Source organism: Molossus molossus, unplaced genomic scaffold (assembly GCF_014108415.1).
Source record: "Molossus molossus isolate mMolMol1 unplaced genomic scaffold, mMolMol1.p scaffold_m16_p_6, whole genome shotgun sequence".
Lineage (NCBI taxonomy): Eukaryota > Metazoa > Chordata > Mammalia > Chiroptera > Molossidae > Molossus > Molossus molossus.
The window spans coordinates 109,639,279-109,663,571 of NW_023425399.1; the positions used below are offsets into that span (position 1 = coordinate 109,639,279).

At 41.5% G+C, this 24,293-nt stretch overlaps 1 protein-coding gene across 2 annotated transcripts; it reads left to right on the forward strand.

Annotated features, from left to right (window-relative positions):
- The first annotated feature begins 769 nt into the window (after nt 1-769).
- On the forward strand, nt 770-22,042 carry SERPINB7 (serpin family B member 7). 2 transcript variants are annotated; one of them, XM_036245740.1, is made up of 7 exons: nt 770-937; nt 5,366-5,419; nt 5,977-6,093; nt 10,980-11,097; nt 16,014-16,156; nt 19,246-19,395; nt 21,644-22,042. In XM_036245740.1, exons 1-7 carry the CDS (start codon nt 770-772, stop codon nt 22,040-22,042), a joined length of 1,149 nt encoding a protein of 382 aa, XP_036101633.1. The 2 variants fall into 2 exon arrangements, with proteins under 2 accessions (XP_036101633.1, XP_036101634.1); XM_036245741.1 differs by lacking the exon at nt 5,366-5,419.
- Nucleotides 22,043-24,293: the final 2,251 nt, after the last annotated feature.

Sequence of the window (24,293 nt, forward strand, 5' to 3'; positions counted from 1 at the left end):
GTTAAGATGTATGATTATTCTAAGACTGTATTTGCAAGCTATGATGGAGACAATGGGTAAGGAAATGCTGTGTTACATCTCCAGGACTATAGCCCCTTTGATAAACTGTCTAATGTTGTAATATTTATTTTACTGCAAACAGCACGTTGGCTTTATTTCAGCTTAGAAATCTGAAGTGATTTTAGAATAGGCCCCATGAATGTGTCTGCTTAGGATTTAAAAATGCTGGGGGAGGGTGGATACAGTGAGGTGGGGGAGGGTCCAGGGAGGATAAATGGTGACGGGAGGAGACTTAACTTGGGGTGGTGGGCACACAGTACAGTGTACAGATGATGTGTTGTAGAACCATGGACCTGAGACCTGTATAGTATTGTTAACCAGTGTCACCCCAATCAATTCAATAAAAATGAAATTACCAGAGGCCACTGCATAGAAATGCCACATCAAGGAGAAACGAGATTATGTTCTAGATAAGAATATAAGACCATGGGCAGAAACACAGAAGCATTGCACTAGAGAATATCAATGTAAAAAAAAGTGAATATTTCATAATATTGTTGTCAGAAGACACAGTTTTAGAGTGTCGGTAACAAGAACCTAGCCCAAAGGAACAATTTTCTTTGTTCTAAGTTATGTGATGGTTACATCCAAGGCTGAAGAAATGAACCTTTTAAAAAGTAAAAGAATATAAAACCCATTATATTCACAGAAAACATACTCGGAACTCATATCATTTCCCCGTCTTCTCTAGGTGACACTCCGTTTCACGATGACCTCCCTTGCTGCAGTAAATGCAGACTTTTGCTTCAATCTGTTCCGAGAGATCGATAACAGTCAAGGAAGTGGGAATGTGTTCTTTTCCTCTCTGAGCATCATCACTGCCCTGGCCATGGTCCGCTTGGGTGTGCGAGGTGACTGTGCTTCTCAGATGGATAAGGTCAGTCTCGGTTGTGGCTTCTGCGATGACTCTTTAGGGCAACTTGTTTTCCCCCAGCGAATGTTTGACTGCAGTGGTCCCAGGTCAGTGAACACAGAGCCATGAGCCCCTCTCCAGGTGTGAAGAATGCACACAGCTCGCAGCCCTTGCTCTTCAGCTGGGAGGCAGCAGAAATATGTCCAGAACTGCAGCTTTGGTCCTTTTTCCTTAGCGCAGGGTCTCAAAGCGTGTTTCCTGGACCCGCAGCATCAGCATCACCTGGAGAACTTGTTAGAAATGCAAGTGCTTGGGCCTCCACCCGGACCTACTGAGTCAGAGACCGTGGGGATAGAGCCCAGCAGTCCGTGCTTTAATAAGCTCCCTGTGTACATACGAAAGTTCGAGAACCATTTAAATGCCGCAATAGGATGTTCCAGCAGCCTACCTGGATGGTCATCACATGTCACCACCACCTGTTAGAAAGTGCTTATGAGCTCACTCTTGTGCACTGCCCTGAGCCAGGCTGCACAGGGAAGCACAATGTTCACGATTTCCCCTCTTCTCTTCTCTCAGAAATGTATCACTGAAATTCAGTAGCAGAAGGGACACCAGGTCCAGGCTGCATGTGGAGGCCACTGTCACCCCTGTGCCCCCCGATTCCTCCCATTATAGCATCCATCTGTGTGTCTCTCCCAAACCCTGGCATGGCCCAACAGTCCGCTTCCTTTTCGATGCTCAAATGGTTGCAGCACTGATCCCTTTAAACTTTATTATTAATTTTTGTTAATCCTCGCCCGAAGATATTTTTCCATTGATTTTTAGATGGAGTGGAAGAGAGGGAGGGAGAGAGAGAGAAACATCGATATGAGAGAGACCCATTGATTGATTGCCTCCTGCATGACCCTGATTGGAGCCAGGGATGGAACCTGCCACCCAGCTACATGTCCTTGACTGGAATCAAACTCAATAGCCTTCTGTCTGAAGGTCGATGCTCTAACCACTGAGCAACTGGTCAGGGCTAAACCTATCTTTTTAAATAAATTCTTCCAGATGACTATAAAATATCTGTGCTTGCTGACAACAGGATATTTTAGACTTGTCTTGAATTTTCTTGGCTCAAGGAAAAGTCAGCTACTCTCTGCAAAGCCTGGTTTCTTTACCAGACAATAGTATTAAAGCCCAGAAGCAGCATGAGTGGGGTTCAGGGGTGTTCAGGTGACCTGGACGCTGCTTGTCATCTGAGTAAGAGAACCAGGAAAGGGTATTTATTTACAAGGCTGTGTGTTCAGTTTCATGTTCTTTTATTTAGCTCTAATATAACTGTAGCTTCTTGTTTTAATAGAAAAGTTTAAACATTTTATTTCCTTTTTTTTCCTGAGCTTCTTGACCCTCTCTTCTCTCTCACATAACATTTCCATTGAAACACAGCATGTCATACATTTTTATCCTAAATCACGTCTTTCTATTACAATAGTATTTAAAGGTTATACAAATTTAAATGTTCTGAAACACAATTGGGTTTTACCAAAAACATTACAAAAATAATCATTATAATATATTACTTATTCTACCACTTTTGTGGGAAGATATAATAGTTTTGTAATTTGGCATAAACACACACACACACACACACATGCACACACAGAAACAGGTAGCAGCCCACTGGGATACAGGTTGACTCAGAATATCTTTTTTTTTTTACCCCTCAATTCTGGTATTCTGAAATTTCTTACATTGAATAAACCCATGACTTTCCTCTTTTTGCCATCATCTAAATATGTTACCAGTTATTTAAAAAAAGAGAAATTTTGATTTTCCTACCAAGGGACTCTCTAGGGTATATGAAAGTATAGGATTCTTAGCATTTCAAATTATGATAATTATAGCCTTTGAAATTTTATTTAATATTTATCACATTTAAGTATTTACCAGTATGATTACTCATTGTTAGTTAAAGTAGTTTTATTATTCAATTTGTAATTTCTTAGAATTAAAAAAAATATATGCGAACAGATATGTATCACCTTAATATTGTATCAGTCTACTTCACTAGAAGCCAACTAGAAATGTCAGAAAAGACAACCAAGTTAATATCAAACTGGAGTAAAATTAGAAATAAAGAAGGATGTTAAATATTGATACATATATTTAAGTTTTTCTCAAAAGTTAAGAAGAATAATTTCTGGATATTCATATAATTTTTATAATATTGTCTAGGTTCCACAAGTTAGCTCAGAAAAGAGATTAGTATATTTCTGTCCTGAGACTTTATGATGGTATTTTATTTTCTAGTACATCCATTTACTTCCAAATCTATACAATAGTGACTTTAGGAATTTTTTTTTTTTTTAAGAAAACTACAGAACATTAAAAAAGTTAGTGTGCTTTAAGAGGAATTTTGGCCCCAAATGCAGAGATTTTATTTCTCCTTGCCAGGCTTCACGTTAATTACTAGGTTCTTTTTATGAGATAGTGAATAAAATGTTTACAATTCTGAGGAGCAGACATTATTGTGGAAAAGGTTTTGCCACAAAGACATTCTTATTTTACTCAAGATTACTTAATAATAACTATGACTTCCAACATGTTCTCAGCTTTCTCTTGGTTACATTTTTCTCCCTAAACTTTCAAAGCTCATAGAACTGGACCCTCCCACCCCCAGCCCCTCACCTTAGGGAGGAAAGACACACAAGGGACCACCCAAGTTCAAGGTTGGTGGACACAGTCTGGCCAGAGCTGACTGATGGTGACAACTTCTGTTTGCAACCTTTTTGTTTTCATTTGGGGGAGCACGAAGAGGTAAACATCTCGTTTCTAACATCAGTGTTACAATGCAGAATAAAAAACTGCAATGACATAGTCCAAGTTATAAGGACTCATGCTTTGAGTTCCTCTCCTTGTAACAACAAAATAAATAATTCCATGGAAATGGAAGGTTCTCGTGGAACCTGCCTCTCTTCGTGACAAGTTACCAACTCCAAGTTCGCCAGTGGAGTCACAGTCGGTGAAACTCACCACAAAGCTGTGAAGCAGAATTCCTTAAATACCCTCAGAGCTCTATTAATTGGGAAGAGATGATAACTACAATTTTCTTTAAGACACTGAAAATCTTCGTGTTTGGCCAAAGCAACATGTTCTCACGCTCCACAACATCATAGAATTGGAGGAAAACATGACCCCACTTGTGAATTTTCAATTAACTACTAATTTATATATCAAATCTGCCTTGTTGATTTTACCTTATCTCTCATTCCATCTCATGTTATTCAAGATTAGGAGGATGTAGAAACGAGGTAGGTTTCAATGATCTGTGACCTATTAAGACTAATAGTGACGCTCTTGGCCTTGTTAAGTTTTCATGTCTCTTCTGAGCTGTTCCATTTCCCCCCCAGCCAATAAGATGTTGCCATTAATTAGGACTATGAAGCCTTGATGTTGAAAGTTCTCACAGAGGCACCGAGAGCAAGATAGACTTGTTTAATGAAATTCCCCTCTGTTCATCCCCACTGCCCACTAGGGATGTGATTCAAAAATAGACTACAGGGCCCCTTAAAGAGAAGCTACACATTTCTACAAAAAGCTCCAACCAATAAGATTCTAGGAGTCACAAACTGAGGCACAGGAGCAAATCCACCATTGCCTGGTGGCTATTTAGACCTTTCAAACAATTGGTTGGGGGAATGTAAGTTAAACGAGTCCATGGTTACCTCTGTGTGTTGTCCTTCAAGCCCTGGAGATAGCACACATTTAGTTTGCTCCAGTCATTTGCACAGGTGAGTGTCAGATGGGCAGTAACCTTTATCACTTCCTCACAGAGGAGCTGGCATGAGACCCCATGGACATAAGGGTCTGGGGGATTTTAGCTCAAGTGCAACAGAAAATCAAGACTTGGGCATAGAGCAATTATTAGAATAATGAGGTTCTGACAGTCACACTGGAAAGGGAAAAAGCTTAAAATGACTTAATTTCAAATAATTACAGGATGAAAAATTATATCTCCCAAGTCCTAACTTAGCTTCATACTTAGGAATTTCTAGTCAATAACAACGTCTCCGTTTCACGCGAGGGTGCCTATGGGTTCGGGTTAATCTTGCCTCCCACTTGCTTACAGAGAGTTTTCATTTGACCCCTTTTCATCCTTGTCCAGGTTTAATTAGTGGGCATTTCAATTACTCCCCCAGAATGAGTCAACTCAAATAATTAAACACATTTCATTTGTAGCTATCGATTTAACTCTCCCAAATTATGCTTTCTCCAATGAACCATCTGTTTTCACCAAGTCAATAGGGTAGCTGCACATTTCATTCCTGCCCTGTGTGCTCACACACACACACACACACACACACACACACACACACACCCAATGAAATCTCCATGCCTTGTCTGATTTCCCCAGGTCCCTTCTTGTTCAGCATGACCTGCTAACTGCTTCCCTATCCCTGTTTGCAGATTCTCCACATCAATGCTGTCAGCTCAGGACATGGAAACTCTTCTAATACGCAGGTAAAGACAATGTTTTCTTATAGAAAAACAGACTTCAAGACTAAATTTAGAAAAATTCTTGTCTCACTGATATACTTAATTATGCTCTTTGTCCTTTTAAAGCAAAGGAACATGTTTCACTCAGAATTCCATACTGCGAATATTTCAAACACCATTTTTTGATAATATTTTTGTTAATTATTAACTTACCAATACTTGTGTGTCAGCCAGATCTGGGCAAAGTAGTATAGGACTAAATGTTTTACTTTTATCTTTGATATTCACAGCCAATTTACATTGGTAAAATGAATTAGTGCACATAGTAGGCAAATCTATTATCTTCTGTTAATAATATTATTCTAAGATTAATCATTTACTTTGGCAAATCCTTTAATTAACTTTGATCACAGACACTACTGTGAGCCAATTGTCGATTCACGTGACATTACTTGCTGCTTTTATAATATTATTTTTAATTATTTTATGGTACGATGTACATGTTTTATTTACTATGTAAATAAGAGTATGCATATCTTTGCAGCCCAAGAATAACTTTTTATAAATCTTTTTAATAACAGCCAGGAGTCCAATCTCAACTGAAAAGACTTCTCTCCAACATAAACTCATTCCACCAGGATTACGAACTCAGCATTGCCGATGGTCTTTTTGCAGACAAAGTGGTTGACTTTCATGAGGTAAGTTCCGCCTCCTGTCTTAGAAGGTTATTTTCATTCTGGACCTGAGTTTTGTTCAGTCCAGCATGCGCATAAAGGCTTACCTCTTTCCACTGAGCCATACAACGGTGATTTTGTTCTCCTGTCACTACTAACGATGCTCCCAGGTGTATTCACAATAGCATCACCTGTTTTCAAAGTATAACTATACCCGAGTGATCCACATAGTTCGGGTCGCTGGATGGACAGGCTCCAATAACTGAAGACAACCTGCCTGGCTGTGATATGGACCTGTCACTGGGGTCGGGGAGCAGACAGCCCACCTAGGGTGGTCCTTGGGCAGCAGGGGAGACTGTCCATTTTTTCTCTGAGCTTTGTCTCCTAGAGTAGCTTTGCAACTCCAGTGGTAAAGTCACCTCCTTTGTTCTCAGCCATGCCCTTCGGTTTCTCCTTGCAGGACCGACTGACTTGTCTTTTCAGGAAACTCATTTATAAAAAGAGTTCCTGGTAAGAGACATAGCCGGATGAGGCCAGCCATGGGCAGAGGAGCAGTTCAGACCTGACACAGAGGTGGGGAGTAGGTTTTCTTGAGGTCAGCAGACTAAATTTTAGTATTACTCTGTGGTGTTTGTATCATCAATTTATCCATCCTAGTATCTGCTCATCCAAATACCCACGAGATCAGAATGCACCCTTGAGGTTGCTGTGCTCAACCCCTACTCTAGAACCAGCATTGCTGTGACAACCAGAAGCTGGTTAGTGCGGCTCAAGCAGACACAGTGGCCATGATCCTCTGGGCATGTTTGTTCTCCCTTTTAATTGTCCATTTCTGAGACAACCATGAAACTGCTCCTCTGTGACAATTCTGGAGGAATCCCCACCTGTGCCTTCCCAGCTCTCTGTGTTCCACCCAACCACTCTTATCTCCTCTGCCTGTCACCCACTCACATTCTTTGTCCCTTCCAGCACCACACCCAAGTCCTTTGGCAGCCTGCCAGTTGTGAAGCATTAGGTCACTTTGTTTTTTAAAAACCTTCCCCAAAGAATCCTAGGCAAGTGTTGTAGGGGCCACCCTGTATGTCCGGCCCCACGTTTGTGTCTCTATTCCCACAAATACTGCCGTGTCCCTGAAGGACTGCCAACTCTCTTCAATTGGACATTGATGTGTCTGTCATGCTACTATTTATAGCAGACTCCCTGTGTTCCCCTTCTTCTGGCCTTCAGTGTGTGTACAGAACAAGGCACTTAGAAACACAATAAAGGCGAGAGCTGATCAATAATTTGAAGAATGGGGGCACAGAAGGTCTGCGGATTGTTTGGCAACGTGAAGAAGATGATACAGTGAAGCTTATAGAGCAGTTGGTTCTTACAAATCAAAAGCTATGCCCTTGATCTTCATTCCATGTGTTGGAAACAGAACGTTAGCATGTAGATTGCACCCATGTGGTTTTACTGTAACGAGGGCTCTTCCTACTACAACTTGATGACCATCAGATATTTCCAAAAGCAAGAGATGAGTAACAGTTTAAGCATCATGATACTCTAATGGAACTTTGAATAATGAAAGCCATTTATTCTTCAATTTAAAAAAAAGAGAGAAAAAACTCTTTTCTTTGTCACAGGATGGGGGAATCTCAGTTAGTCTCCCCTGCTTACAGGAACATACACAATAAAAAATCTTTAATTCAACAACCCAACCAGGAGACTGCATCAATGCAGACCACAGAGAAGAAGAGTCTCACCTAGGCCACTGACTGAAGAGGATAGTCCCTGATGGAAGAAGAGAAAACTATAGCCTATAAGAAGACCAGAATGATCAGAGGAACACTTTTTCCCAATCTGAAACCCTGTAGCACTATATGTAATCAAAGGGCCTTCCACATGACTGAATCACATATTCATTTTTCAAAGACATTCAGGTACAATGAAGAACGCCAGGTTCAGTTCAGGTTCACCTGAGTCCTAAGTCTGTTACTTCATTGCTCTGTGTCCTTCAGTAATCCTGGTTGATAAAATGAGAGAATTATACTAAACAGTCTCTAAGGCTCTCAGTTTTCATGGTTTAATTTGTAATTTTGAAACTTCAATATGCATTGAAAATGGAAATTGTGCATAGTATTGTCATGGCAGCTAAAACAAAGTGTCACTAAGGTACTCTCTACCTTAGTATTCAACAACCATTTCCTGAGCACTGACCAAGTGCAAAGAACCATATGTATGGTGGGGATGCAGAGATGACGATGGGATTCAATGTTAACATTTATAAGTCAATAAATGTAATTCGCTACATTGTGAAAGTAACACCAGGAACAAGATGAGGATGTTTTCGTAACATTTTCATAAACATTTTACTGGAGTCATAACTAATACAAACATTGAACTGGAGGTCACAGATAAAAAGAAAAAGAAGTAAAATTTATTTGGTTTGGGAAGGAGGAAATAAAGTTATCATTATCCACAGATAACAATTGTGCATGTAGAAATATAAAAGATTTTAGAAATCAGTTATTAGATTTAATAGTGAATTTAGCAAGTTTAGCATATAAACTCATTAGTATTTCTTTGTTTCATTCATAATTAAAAATAAAATTAAAAACAATAACATCTACAGTGGTATTATAAAACATTAAATACCTGGGAATGAATCTAATGAAAGATATCCACAAATCAAAAAATTACTAAAGAAAGAAGAATTTAAAGACAAAGGATATATTTTATGTATAAAATACTCAATATTATAAAGATGTCTATTTATTTATAGATTCAAAGCAATTGATTTGGGAGAAATTTATGACCAAGCTGATTTTAAAATTTACATGGAAATGCAAAAAATTAAGAAAAGTTAACTGTGAAGAAAAAAAAATCCAGAGGATTTAAATTACTGGAAATTAAGGCTTAAGAGCTATAATAATTAAGATTTGGTGGCATTTTTGTAGAGATAGACTGTAGACCAGGGGGACACAGTAGAGATCCTGAGACAGACACACAGAGAACCTCGATTTGTGATCATTGTGACTCCGCAGATCAACAAGGAAGGGAAGTTTGTAATAACTGGCATTGGTTGAACTGGCTATCCATAGAGAAAAATACACCGATCTGTATACAAAGCAACCAATTTCAGGTGGATCATAGATATAAATGTGAATGGTGAAACAACGAAAGTGTGTAGTAGATAAATATAGATTATTCTTAAGACCTTGGATAATCAAAGTTTTAAAAAAAAATCTTTGTTTTAGGATACAGAAAGCACTAATAAGATAAAGCAGACAGGAGAGATGGCATTAGAATAAAGAATGTATTTTTATTATAGAACATCACGAAGAGAGTAAAACGGGGCAGAACATATTTGTGATACATATAAGCATCCAAACACTGATATCCAAAACCAAAAACTCCAATGAAACAATAAGAAAAAGCCAAACAGCCCAGTAGGAAAAGCTTGATCTGACATTTTACAAAAGAACATATTCAATTGACCAATAAGCATATGGACAGACGGTAAATCCTTAATAGTTTCCTTCTTTGTTGCTTATGTTTTATGCATTATTTTAGGGGCATAAGCAGCAGGGCTTGAGGGGGATTGGCAAGACATGCTAGCTGGGCTAAACAAAAGTTAGGTGCATAACACACACACATATACACAGAAATTCTTGGTGGCCCGAAGCTCTTCTAGAATTTTCTGGAAATGCTGGCACCCTGCACTCATCAACTTGTCTGGCCAGGAACTGATTCTGAAAACTACTCTTTGTAGCCAGTGTCAGAATGGATGGATGATGAATGGATGGATGGGTGGGTGGATGGATGGGTGGATGGATGGGTGGATGGATGGATGGATGGATAAACAAGAAGATCAAAAGAGCCTTATTCATGGAAATTACACACAAAGCCTTCTTTATAGAGGTAATATCATCCTGCAGACAGACAGTGGATAACTAACCAATCCTAATTATTAGGGTTGAAAATCCTATCAAGCTTATCAGAGTATCCCTTGACAATACATACCCTTGGTAATGAATTTTATTTTCCCCAATTATAAAAAAAAACTTTTTCTCAAAATTTGTATGTGTATATTTGTTCTATTGCTGGTGTGTTGATTTATTAGATTTCTATTATTTCTTTTTATTGAAAAAAAATATTTCTTGAACACCTATTATGTGCAATGTGCCAAGGGCCGGGATTACAATGATCACTAAGGCATATGTGGTCCTGATTTCACGGAATTTACTGTCTTGTGAGGGGCTCAGGAACCTCAGATGTAAGTAAGATGCAGTGTGATAAGAGTTGGTCAGGAAATGAAGGCTAAGGGACTACTGGAGGATTCAGGAGGGGCCCAGGGAAGACTTCTATCAAGGAAGGGCATCTACGCTTGGAACTAGAAAGCAAGTAAGACACAACTGTTCAAGGACCTCCAGAGAGACAGGACTCATGACACTTCTGAGGAGCTTCCTGGAGTTGGGTGTTGCTAGGGAGCAGGATAAAGGGGACAGTGGCTAGAAACGAGAGAAGTGGGATGCAGGTCAGCAGAGCCTTGCAGACCAGGTCCAGGGATTTGGGCTTTACCTTAAGTTCAAGAGGTAGCCTTGGCAAATTTTCAGTAGGATGGGGTGACATCAGCAAGGGAGACAAGTTTGAGGCTCCTGAAGTGTTTATGGTGAGAAAGCAGTGGTAAAGGCAGGGAGGTGGGCATTAGCCATGGTCTCTGTTAGTCTCCCCATCCATGTGGATTAACCTTCAGTTCAACAATGAGCCTGAGTTCTCCACCTCCTCTTCCAGGAATGAATCCTTGAGTGAGGTACCGAAAACAAAGAGACAAATTCAGGAATATGTTTTTTAAGTGCTGAGTTGGTGGTGATTTGTAAATAGAACTGCGTGTTTCTTATAGAACTGTATATTATTTGTATTTATAGGATTATATTAGGTGTGCTGAAAAATTATACAATGCCAAAGTGGAAGGAGTCGACTATACAAATGCTGTAGAAGACACCAAATATAAAATTAACAAATGGGTTGAAGATGAGACTCATGGTGAGTGCAATGCTCGATTTTTCTACAGGATTGGTCAGTTCTATGTGAATGTTGAGAACGTCAACGTTAGAGTTAGGAGTCTTTTGTACACAGAAGGAGCTGCTGCTCTTCCTAATCCCGAACAATGCTTGTCGTTATTTAGTATTTGTCTGCAATATGGTGTTGAGCAATCTTAATAATTTGAATGCTTTATACTTTTTTTTTTAAGTTTTTCCTTTTTTCCTTACTGACTCCAGAGAGAGGAAAGGAGAGGAAGAGAGAGAGAAACATTGATGAGAGAGAACATTGATTGGCCACTTCCTGCATCCCCCTCACTGGGGTCTGGGCCCACAACCTGGGCCTGTGCCCTCACTGGGAATCAAACCAGTGACTTCCCAGCACACGGGTCAACACCTAACGAGTGAGCCACACTGGCTGGGCTGCTTTATATTTTTAAGAAGTCTTGGCTGTCACATAATCCTATTTGACTGGAAAATACTCTTGTGTGACAAATAGATTTTATTATGGCCATTTCATACATTAGTGATAAGCTAAGGTAATTTACTCAGTTATCCTCAATGTTTTGTGCCTGGGTAGTGAACAAGACTAAGAGTAGTTTATAAGTCTTTCTTTCTTTCTTTCTTTCTTTCTTTCTTTCTTTCTTTCTTTCCTTCTTTCCTTCTTTCCTTCTTCCTTCTTCCTTCTTCCTCTTTCTTCTTTCTTCTTCTTTCTTCTTTCTTTCTCTTTCTCTCTTTCTCTCTTTCTCTCTTTCTCTCTTTCTTTCTCTCTTTCTTTCTCTTTTTATCATGATTCCACATTTCTTTCTTTCTTTCTTTTATTTATTTATCTTTATTGTTGAATGTATTACAGATGTTCCTCATTTTTCCCCCATTGACCCCCTCCTCTCCACTCCCACCCCCCTTTTGCCTTTTCCCACACTGTTGTCTGTGTCCCTTGGTTATGAATATAAGTTCTTTGGTTTATTTTTTTTATTTTTTTATCCTCACCCGAGGACATTTTTCCATTTTTTGTTCAGATAGAGTGGGAGGGAGAGAGAAGAAGAGAGAGAGAGAGAGAGAAACATCAACGTGAAAGGGACACATCGAATGGCTGCCACCCGCACAACCAACCAGGGCCGGGGACAAACTGCAACCGAGGTACATGCCCTTAGCGGGAACCGAACCCGGGTCTCTCTGGACCACAGGCCGACGTTTTAACTGCTGAGCTAAATCGGCCAGGATTGGTTTATTTCTTTCTACCTCCCAACTCCCTTCCCTTTGAGGTTTGTCAGTCTAGCAACCAATTTGTTCTTCTTAATGCCTTCACCTTTTTCACCCATTCCCCCAACCCCCGTCTTATCTGGCAACCAACAAATTGTTCTCTGTATCTATGAGATTATTTCTGTTCTGCCTGTTCATTTTGTTTGTAGATTCAATTTTTGATAAATATGTATTCATTGCCATTTTGTTTGTTCATATATTTTATCTTTTTCTTCAAAAAGACCCTTCATCATTTCATATAATAACGGTTTGGTGATGAACTCCTTTAACTTTTTCTTGTCTGGGAAAGTCCTTATATGGCCATCGATTCTAAAGGACAGCTTTGCAGGATAGAGTAATCTTGGTTGTAGGTTCTTGCTTTTCATCACTCTGAATATTTCTTGCCACTCCCTACTGGCCTGCAAAGTTTCTTTTGAGAAATCAGCTGACAGTCTTATGGGAACACCCTTGTAGGTAACTAACTGCTTTTCTCTTGCTGCTTTTAAGATTCTCTCTTTGTCCTGAACCTTTTGCATTTGGATGATGATGTGTCTTGGTGTGGGCCTCTTGGGGTTGATCTTGTTTGGGACTCTCTGTGCTTCCTGGACTTGTATGTCTGTTTCCTTCACCAAGTTAGGGAATTTTTCTGCCATTATTGTTTCAAATAGGTTTTCGATTTCTTGTTCTCTCTCTTCTCCTTCTGGCACCCCCAAGATACGAATGTTGGCACAGTTGAAGTTGTCCCAGATGCTCCCTACACTATCCTAATATTTTTGGATTCTTTTTTCTTTTTGCTGTTCTGATTGGGTGTTTTTTGCTTCCTTCTTTTCCAAATTGATGGTTTACTTCTTGGTTTTACCTACCCTACTATTGAATCTGTGCAAATTATTTTTTATTTCAGTTAGTGCCTCCTTCATTTCTGACTATGCATTCTTGATTTCTGACTGGTGTCCTTTTTTATGCTCTTGAGATCCTCACTAAGTTCGCTGAGGTTCTCACTAAGTTCATTGAGCATCCTTATAAGCTGCATTTTGAACTCAGCATCTGTTAGGTTGCTTATCTCCATTTTGCTTAGTTCTTTTCCTGGGATTTTGTTTTGCTCTTTCATTCGGGATCTGTTTCTTTGTCTCCTCATTTTTGCTGCCTCCCTGTGTTTGTTTCTTACTTAATGAGAGTTATGGGGCTAGCTGAGACCAGATGCTGCTTGTTTGAAAGAATTTAGGAAAACCTGAAGCAGGATCCAAGACAGGTCAATTCTATGGTAAAGCAACTGGCAACAGCTTGGGTGGGCCTGAAAGTTGGGTGGGGCGGGGCCTCAGGGAGTCACCAGGGTGGGGCTACCCCTGTGAGCCAGGTTGCTGGAGTCCCAGATATGGGGGCTGTCTGCTGCCCCAGGGAAGGGCTCACCAAAGGAACAAAGGCCTCTGACAGCAGTTTGTCTCGAAGAAAGCCCCCTCTCCAGCCCTCGCTCCAGTGCCAAACAGCTCAGTTCTTCCCTGTGTGTCTCTGGTGCCCCTCGAGCTGCCTCCCCTCCAAGCTTAGAGGGAGAGAGTCTGATAAGTCCGTGCGCGGGCCCTTTAAGGAGCTGCCTGGGGCTCCAGCCGCTTTAGCCTCCCTGAGCCTCAGTTCCCGCTGGTTTTTCCAGCCAGAAGTTATGGGGATTCTCTTCCTGGCACTGGAACCCTGAGCTGGGGGCCTGGTGTGGGACGGGGACCCCTCAGTCCTCAGGGAGGACCTTCCCAGCCGAGGTGTCCTCCTGATTTTTATCCGCCACACGTGGGTGTGGGACCAGCCCGTCCCCTCCGCCCTCCTGCCAGTCTCCTGTGGCTGCTGCTTTAATCTCGTAGATGTAGGACTTCCACTCAGCTCGATGCCAGGCGGTTCTGAAGGATGGTTGTTCTGTAGTTTAGTTGTGACTTTGATGTGGTTGTGGGAGGACACAATACCGCCGTCTGGACCGGAAGTTCTATAGGACATTATTTTTAATGACCGCTACAGATTTCATTCTAATGATCAACCCAGCATCTTACTGTTCCTTCTTGGACTGAAGGATCTTATTAAAATTATGACATCCTACTGCCTAAGAAATATATTTCATATCATTGCTTATGCTAAGGGATGCATACTTTATCTTTAATTTAAAATTATTTTTACTTATCACAATAGTATATGTGGCACAGGTAGTACCTTCGAGAAAAAGTACATCTGTTTATTGGTAAGCCTCTTCCACAACTTGACACCGAATCACAGCATATGTTCTGTACAAAGCAAATAAGGAAATGCTTTTTGTTGTTTTGTACATCAACTGACTCCAAAGCCAGCCATTTCTCTACCTGAGGCTTGGCTTTGTTTATACTCTGAACAAAATACACGTATTTGCCGAGGTTGGCTCTGTGTTAGATATAGGAGACGTGATTTGTACTGTTAAACACAAACATTTAAACAGCATACAGTTAATCCTGGGAATAAGAATACAGTGTCTCAATTTTCTTTCTGTTTGTTAATTCATCTTTGAGCCACCACACGTTTCAAATATACTATTCATGCATCAAGAGAAACTGCAATTACTTTTTTAATAACTGAGTGGGCTTCTATTACTAATACTTTTCTCCATTTGGAACATTTATTTATTTCTTTTCCATGCACATATACATATATATAATCATTCTCATTCTGATAAGCATATGTACTCAATATTTATTTGGGGGAACACTGCAAATACTGCCACTGTTGCAACAAACACACCGAGGTCCTACTCCCACCCCCATCCTCCACACACGACCAGAGGTGTCCTTTTGAAAGACAAATCTGATCCGTCATGACCGTGCCCTTCCTTGTCTTCCAATGAACCATGAATAATTCTCCACTGCCTTCAGGAGAATCCAAAACTCTTTGCAGACGGTGAAGGCCCTTCACTATGTGACCCCTGCCTCAACTTCTCCAGCTTTACTCTTCCCGTAGCATCGGAATGAGTTGGGTTTCCCCAGATTCACTTTGCTCTTCCAGGCTTCCACGCCCTCGAACGAACACTCCCAGCTCTGTGGCGGGTCTCCTTGCCCCACACCTTGCGCTCAGCTCAGCAGGCCGGCCGGCCAGAGAGGGGTGCCTGTAGCCTGTGACCCCACAGCTCACTGAGCGCTGTGACACGGGCGTGCTACACCTGCCTTTGGTTGTCGCCTCCCCTGGACTGGAGTGTGAGCCCAGAGATGGCGAGGTGTGTCTCTCACTGCAGTGATTCAAGTATCAGAATAGCGCAAAGCATTTAGCAAACATCTCATTAATGCAGAAGAGCTCTTTCAGCGGAATGGCTTACGTTATCCTGGGCGTGCTGTGGCCTCATCAATGACACAAAGGCAGCTGGGTGCCTGCAGCAGGGAGGGGATCTGGGAATTCTCCTCCTGGGTCGGAATCCTCTTGCCGGGGTTTCTTGTCGTGAGACTTTATACAAATTACTTGACTTCTCTCTGCTCTTGAAATTATAGTGCCTACTTCATGGGGATCCTGGGAGGATTAAACCAAATATTGCACAGAAAACATTTAAAAAGTGCTGAACAGAGTAATTGCTCATAGATTATTGTTATAATTATGGGCTAAGACAAATATGCTTATCTCATCTAAAAATTTAAAAAAATGTACATTAAAAATTAACCTTTCCCCCCCCAATTTATTTCTTAAAAGGCAAGATCAAGAGCATCATAGACGAAGGGAGCATCAGCTCCTCCGCCGTCATGGTGCTGGTGAGCGCCGTGTACTTCAAGGGCAGGTGGGAGTCGGCCTTCACCAAGCAGGACACGGTGAGCTGCCGCTTCAAATCCCCCAAGGTATGGAGATCCACTGACTCTTGGAGGCTTTTCGCCAACAGTGTTTCTTTGCTGCGATCGCGATAGTTACAAATACTGGGTTCAGCAGTTCTAGACTCGTTTTCCTGTTGCATTCACGATATTGTATGGTCAGGCGTTTAGAAAATGAAGTTTCTATTTTCCTGCTAATGCCGGTTATGGAATTCAACTGGAGATGTCCTGTAAGTTGATATTCCCCCAAATATATTTGAAATGGAGAAAAGAAATAACATATGAATTTATTTGACGATATCCCAGTAGGGGGCCTAGAAGAAGAAAATATGACAAAAGTGTAGGTTTTATTTTTCGTAATTCTAACTGCAGGGTGCACAGTTAAAGTCATTTAATATCAATGATTTTTCCGCAGTCAAGGCAAATATGTGTTTCTTTTGCCAAAACATAAAATTATGTTTAATAAAGTTATGCATTTCCGAATATCGATTATATCCGTTTCTTCATTGAATTCTCTTTTATTTAAAACAACCTTCACAAAATAGATATTTTTGTGTTTGTTGCTTTTTTTTTTTTTTTTTTTTTTTACCAATTTGCACGTGATAATCTTACTATCGTAGAAACATCAAAGGCCTTGGAGTCAGCAAAACTGCAGCGGGATCCTCGCCTCGCCTCCTGGAAGCTGCCTGGTTTCAGGCTAGTTAACGTAACCACTGCAGACCTGGTCGCAAGGGAAATCAAGCGATTCCATAATTCACCTCCTATCTCCCTTTCAACCACTCAGTCGATTATGTTGAGGTAGAGAAGTTCAGATTTAACTTTTAAGCTTAGTTTTGTTTTTCAAGTGGAAAAGCCCATTGAAAGGTTCTTTCTGCGTTTCCCCACATCAGAGCTGTAGGACACAGTGCTGAATGCCGGTAGCAATGGGGTCACTGGATGAGGGGGGACTGGGAATAAGGACACCGAGGCAGGCTGCACCTGCAGTGTGGCAGCAGGAAGGTGCTGGGAGGCATTGGGAGGAGGGAGGAGGCAGTGCAGAGTTTACAGGGACCAGGATGACCCTCAGGCTGATTGCGGTGACTGCCCTTTGAGTCCTGCACTTTGGGGTACAGCCAGCCCCGCAGGGTGTCCCTGACTACCGGGTCCTAAGGACAGCCTCGAGGGCAAGTTTCCAAAAGTTTCCAATGCAGGTGTCTTCGTGAGAACAAAGAGAGGGGCATAGACATGTTTGGAAATTTGTATGTGGAAAGTAATAGTGCAATAAATCCTAATAAAAATGCGGCTCTGTCTGTAGAGACATTAACTGCGTAATTGCTAGGTAGCCGAGAATTTTAGGGATGGAGCTGGCGTTGTTAACGGAGCTTGGAAGTGTGATTTTGGTCCCCACTCTCCTTCACACCTCCCGCGTAGACTGCGTTTGCTGGTTCGTTTCCTCCAGCGAAGATGCGGCATGCCTGTCCCCTACACTGTTCGTGGGTTTTGGCTTTTGCGCCTACAGGCGTGTTCACTTAAATAAGTGTCAATAGGTAACAACTGTTTAAAATGATCTTCCTACCTATTTGATATCCCTTGCAATATAGTTATAATAGATAGCTTCTAAAAGACTACGGAATCTATAACACTGGTGTCAGTTTTGGGGACATGACCTCTTTGCTAAGAAGTCTTGTTCTAGTCTTTCTCCAGCCTAGTTCAGCTGTTGATCCTTGCCCTGGTGAGGACAGGCAGTGCTGTGGCAGGCCAGCCCCCATGTGTGTCGGGCTCAGATCGGCTGACCTGGCTCGCCGGGCGGTGCCTCCCCCTGCACTGCCCTAGGCGTGTTCTTTCTGAGCTTCAGACTCTCAGTCTAAAAGGATACCCTTTCTAGAGCCAGAAGGACCTTTAGTCTTAGCGTAAACAATTCTCCTCCTCCCGTAGAACTTTCTGTACCAAAGGGAGATATGACAGCAAGATGACATGTTTGCAGAACCACAGTATCTTTTAGGAAAAGGATGGCTTTTTGCACCTCTCCAGCATTTCCATGTCTGCAGATGATATTCCTCAAGGTTAGAGCTACTGTGTTTCCCCCGAGTCAATCGGAGCGATGTCATATATTTTGCAGAAATTAAAAAAACATCTTTTACGAGGCCTCATTCTTAAATTGTGTGATTTTGATAGTACTGTCTGTATTTTATTTCTGACAAGAGAAAAAGCCGATAGCATTCATTTTAATTGTAATGCTGTTTAATAATTATTTATTACTTATATAGACATTTTCAGATAAAACACTAAGTGCAAGGCAATGTTCCAAATGCTAGATATATTAACTCTCATAATGCTTACAATAATCCCATGCAGTAGAGACCATCATTACCCTCATTATATAGACGAGGGAATGGAGACACAGAGAGGTGAAGTAACTTGCCTAAGATCACACAGCTGGGGAGTTTTTAAAAAAATCTTTTAAAAAAAATTCTCACTTGAGGACATTTTTTCATTTATCTTCAAACAGAGTGTGAGGGAGAGAGAGAGAGAGAGGGGGGCAGAGACATTGATGTGAGAGAGACACATTGACTGGTTACCTCCGGCATTACCCTGACCTGGACCGGGAACCAAACTACAACCAAGGTACATGCCCTTGACTGGAATTGAACCCACATGGTCCGAGGGCCGATGCTCCAGCCTCTGAACCAAATTGGCCAGGGCACAGCTGGGGAGTTTTAAACTCAGGCAGTTATGCCCGGCCCATGTGGCTCAGTGGTTGAGCATCGACCCCTCCACCAAGAGGTCGCCGGTTCAATTCCCAATCAGGGCACATCCCCAGGTTGTGGACCTGATCCCCAGTGGGGGGCATGCAGGAGGTGGCCAGTTGATGTTCTCTCTCATCGATGTTTCTATCTCTCTCTTTCTCCCCCTTCCTCTCTCTCTAAAATCAATAAAGAAAATAAGTAAGTACATAAACTCAGGCAGTTAAAGTCTGTGTTTTCACCACTAAGATGTGCACCCAGGCAATCACTACTGGTAACGTGTGAGGAAAAACCTACAGGATATACTGAAAAAAAAAAAAAGTTCTTCCTTTTGTACCTGGTCAGTAAGTGAAACAAAGTGGGCTCATTAAAAGGTGTTTGTGACTTGACTTCCAGTGTCCTGGGAAAGCTGTCTCCATGATGTATCAAGAACGGATATTCAACTTGTCTGTCATTCGGGACCCGTATATGCAAGTTCTTGAACTCAGATATCATGGAGGTATAAGCATGTACATAATGCTGCCTAAGAGTGGAAACCTCTCCCAAGTAAGTTACCACTGTCACCTTCCCTGTTGGGGACAACTTTTAGGAGACTGTTAATTGTGCATTCACCCAACAACTTTAAGATTTCAGGTTGTTGGAATATTAGAGACTTACCCACTTATTCATTTACTTGACAAATATTCAAGGAGTACCTACCATGTGCCAGGCATTGTTATAGGTGTCAAGGTGGCCTTACCTCAGCTTAGCATAACTTCGTTTAAATAGTTGTAACATTGGAAACCCTCACACCTCAGCTGTGGAGGGAACAGGGCATGGGTTTCGATCTTCTTTGCCCTTGGCCATGAAAACTGTCTTTCAAGTATATTGAAATTTTGATAGACTAAGCAGTTTCAGGCAGGAATGATACGATGGCATTTTGAAGTCCTAGTCCTTTGAGAATTTAAATGTATGATGTCAGTCTGTGCTGCTGTGTCTCTAGGAAAAGCAGAGGTTAGGGACTGCACTGTGACAGGTAGCCAACGGGCCAGCACAGTGCCAGGGGCAGACGGTGGTGGTCATGCCAGCCAGACGTCATCACTGCATCTCAGATCCCTGTACCCTTTCTGCTTGTGAATTTCAACCTCTTCTCCTTGCGAATTTGGCCACTTCAGACTGCAGCCTGAAATCTAGAAGCCTAAACTTCATCTCCTTTCTCTGCACTTCCAATCGAAGGGCGATTATTGATCACCTACTAGGTGCCAGGTGCTTCATTGATGTCATCTTGTTTGGCATGAACAGCAAGTGAAATGTCATAAAGTTGGCATTTTTAAATGGAAAGTGAGATAACATAAAATAGGGGCACACAAATAATTCACTTGATGATATTTATACCAATGGCATTTTAGCACACATTAACTATTTTAACTTCAAATAATCTGCAATGATAGAAAAATAGCCTAGATAAAACAAGCAGTAGGTAACTCAAAAGGTAGATTCGTCCTTCTACTTATTGTCTGAGTGGTCTTTTTTCTGTAATAGGTTCCCCTAGTGTATGGGTCAGAGTAGTATAAACCTACATACCTACATAATGCTACACGACTAAGTAATGATGATGAAGTTAGTGGGCTAAATGAGAAAAAATTTTAACTCAAAATAAAAAGTTATTACAGATTAACTTCGAACTGGGTAATTTACACACAGAAAATTTATTTAAGACTACATTTGATTATATAAATTTGAATTCTTGAGAACAAATAAATGCCCACATATCAGATCTGGAAACAATACGCATGAAAAATCTTGTAAGTGTGAAGTGATGAGTCTGGAGTAGTCTAAGACCAGTTCCCAGAGCTGGTGAACTTCACATGTGAATCATTGGGGGCGGCAGTGGTGTTGGAGACAGACGCGAGTTCCTACCCATGTAACGTTTCCCAGCTGGGCACCTTGGGCACATTTCCCAACATTCTCTTGACCTTCAGCTGTCCCCTGTGTTGAGTAGGGGAGTTATTTTGGATCCATGCCTCCCTGACAGTGTGCGTGACTGTGCTGGAGATACGGATCACCCACGGCCTTGAGGCCAGAGCCTCCTGCTCCTTGCCTCAGGAACCCCGCTCCTTGTGGGGTTCGTTCCATGGGTGTATCCCATCATTTTCTATGTCTCTCATCATGAGGAAGTGGTCAGGCAACACTGACCTACATGGCTACTGAGCTCCTTTCTCCCTCTGATGATCTCTGACTCCCTAGTTCCTTCACCAGCCCATTGTTCCACTTTGGCTAAATGTGTCTGTATGGGGGCAAAGGGCAGAAATTCCCTGGAATGCAATGAAGTCACACCGTGTCATAGCAGAACAAAGTAAACGTGATTTTTTTTTTTTATCCTCATCCGAGGACATTTTCCCATTTTTTGTACAGATAGAGTGGGAGGGAGAGAGAGGAACAGAGAGAGAGAGAAACATCGATGTGAAAGGAACACATCGAGTGGCTGCCACCCGCACAACCGACCAGGGCCGGGGACAAACTGCAACCGAGGTACATGCCCTTAGCGGGAACCGAACCCAGGTCTCTCCTGACCGCAGGTCGACGCTCTAACCGCTGAGCCAAACCAGCCAGGGCTAAACATGTGATTTTTAAAGAGTGCTTGAACTACTTGTTTTCATCATTTCCCATTTCCATACTGTCCAGGGCCCATTCACATGCTTATGCATACATATAGGATGCAGGCGAGGATACTGACGGAAAATCATAATTTGTTTGTTGTTTAATTTGTTTCTTAACCGAGTGATTTTAAAGTGCCTTTTAAATATCCGTGCAGATCGAAAAACAGCTGACCTTTGAGAATCTAATGAAATGGACCAGCCCCAGAAAAATGAGGCGCCAGTACGTGAAGGTGTTTCTCCCTCGGTTCAAGATAGAGAAGAATTATGAACTCAAACGCTATTTACAAGCCCTGGGGCTGGGAGGGATCTTCGACGAATCCAGAGCTGATTTCTCTGGCCTGGCTTCAGGAGGTCGTCTGTATTTGTCGAGAATGGTGCACAAGTCACACATCGAGGTTAACGAGGACGGCACAGAGGCAGCTGCCGTCTCAGAAAACGACATCGTAGAAAAGCGACTCCCTGCGTCTACGGAGTTCAGAGCTGATCACCCATTCTTATTTGTCATCAGCAAGGGTGACATCATCTTGTTCAGTGGCAAAGTCTCTTGCCCTTGACAGTCCAGTTGGTTTCTGTTACCATAGTCCCATCACTATCAAGGAATCACGTGCATAGATACGGTTTAGCGGGAAGCATGTAGTGTTCCCTCTAGTTCACTCTCTTCTAACGTTGGTCGGCAGATGATTTTGGTGACTTGACCCTTCTCAGACACCTGGTTGATTATCCCGATCTTGCTCTTAGCATTTCTATCACCAGCTCCCTCACCCATTTATAATTTTATTGTCTTTCTACCCACACTCACTTCTACCAGTCTGCCCCATAGCCACTAGCACATGGATCTGGGATTGGCATCTGGGAATTGTGGGCATGAGCCCCACTGGTCATGACAGTGTAGAAGCAGTCCTAGGGATCTTTCCAGAAACTCTATAGGTATCCCAGATATTCTAGTTTTATTGTAAATGATCTAGGAAGTAAGCCCACCTGCTAGAAATGAGTGTGAGGGATAAGTTTTTCTTGCTGACCTTAAAACACATTAGAGTTGACTTTAACATTGGTGTGAAATCAGTCTCTAGAAGTGAAAAAAATATGGATTTGGGTTTGGGGGCCAACCAAAATATTTCATGAATAACCTCAAATGAATGAATATCTTTTGGCTTTTCCTTGATAGACACTTAATATGTACATAGTTTTTTCAAATATTAAATACCTTTGATCAGTTGCCAGTTGTTATGTACAGTATATTATTTCATATGCTGTGTAGTTTACACATGTTTTATCTATTTATCAGAATAAAGAAAGACAACATGACTGCACCGTGTGATTGTTCTATGACCAGTTGTGAGACTACCAGCAATATTTTTTCTCCAGGCCAAGCAAACAAGCAGTGAAAAAGACAGAATGCTTTTCAAATATAAATCTGATTTCATTAAATGTTAATTTATTACATATCAAAGTTATTTTACAGCTACTAACAGAGGCCAATGAGCTAATTTTAAAGAGAAGGACTTAAATTCATAAGGGGAAAGAATTAGCATGTGTGAATATTTATAATAAGTCACAGGTGGCTTTACAAAACAGATGAAAATAAATTGAGAATCAGTAGACCATGCTGAACTCCCCAGCAGGGCTACAGCGTAGCTCTGTGGCGCTTCGTGCTAGACCTGGAAGGTACTTGACTTTCAACAAATATTGTGGAATCCGTGAACATGGCATGAGTGGGTGAATGTGACATGATCTGAAAGATGCTGAGAAGCCCTTGACCAAAATAACTTGGCCACTAACCTGCCACACCCGCAATGACTATTTCTCCTTCAGAGACCTTTGCAGGGAGTGGATTTATCGGTATGCAGGGGATGTGTTGTTGGGAGAAACTGTTTTTTCTGATTAACTGCATTCCCACCGATTGCCATTCAAGCATAACATACGATCAGACTCTGTCCTTAGGGACTTCAGTTCCCCGATTTGTAAAATTAATTTGGGGGCCTGATCATCTTCTTATCCAGTCTGTGACTCTTCTTTGAGTTCAATGCACAGTCACTAGAAAAAGGGAGGAAAATAACATAATTGAATGATTTTTTTTTTAATTTAGAGGCTTTCTTTTCATTAGCACATTTAACACTCGCAGAACCCTTATCGGGTATCTTCTGTTATCCTTATTTTAAAACCAAGTTCAGAGAAGTCAAGCAAGTTACTCGCATGTACGGCGAAAGGCAAAGTTCATGTTTAAACTGAAGTTTTTCTAATTTAACATGTTCTGTTATAAAGACCCATGATGGGCCATTTTAACTCATTGCCTTTCAGCAGAACAAATACGTTGTTTGGACTCTGTGGGTCCAGTGCGGAAGGTTTCTAACTGTGGGATGACCACGTGAGTTTTCAGGGAGCAGCAAGGGGCAGAACGCGATGTGTCCAGTGCCTCACGGACTCTGAGAAACAGGTTCAGGTCTGTACGTTTATTTCTATTTTCTTGTGAACTTGAACCCCATCTGACCCCCATTTTTTGCCCACTCCATTCCTAGTTATATGACATCAGGCAACATACATACCCTGATTTTACTTAGAGGATTTTACTTCCATGTTGATGTGAACAGAGTGGTCGCTTTCAGGAAGTGGGAACATTTCTGGTCCTTCTAAAACGTCGACCACCCCTCCAGCCAAACTATTTAAACTTGCTCTTCTCTGCATAGAAATTCTTCAGGCTGCTTTCCGGAACCACCCCCCTCAGCCCTGAGACAGTGCAGCTGGGCCTCCGGATACTGGCAGGCCATTTATACGTTAAGTCATCAGAAAAAAGAATTAAGACTTTTC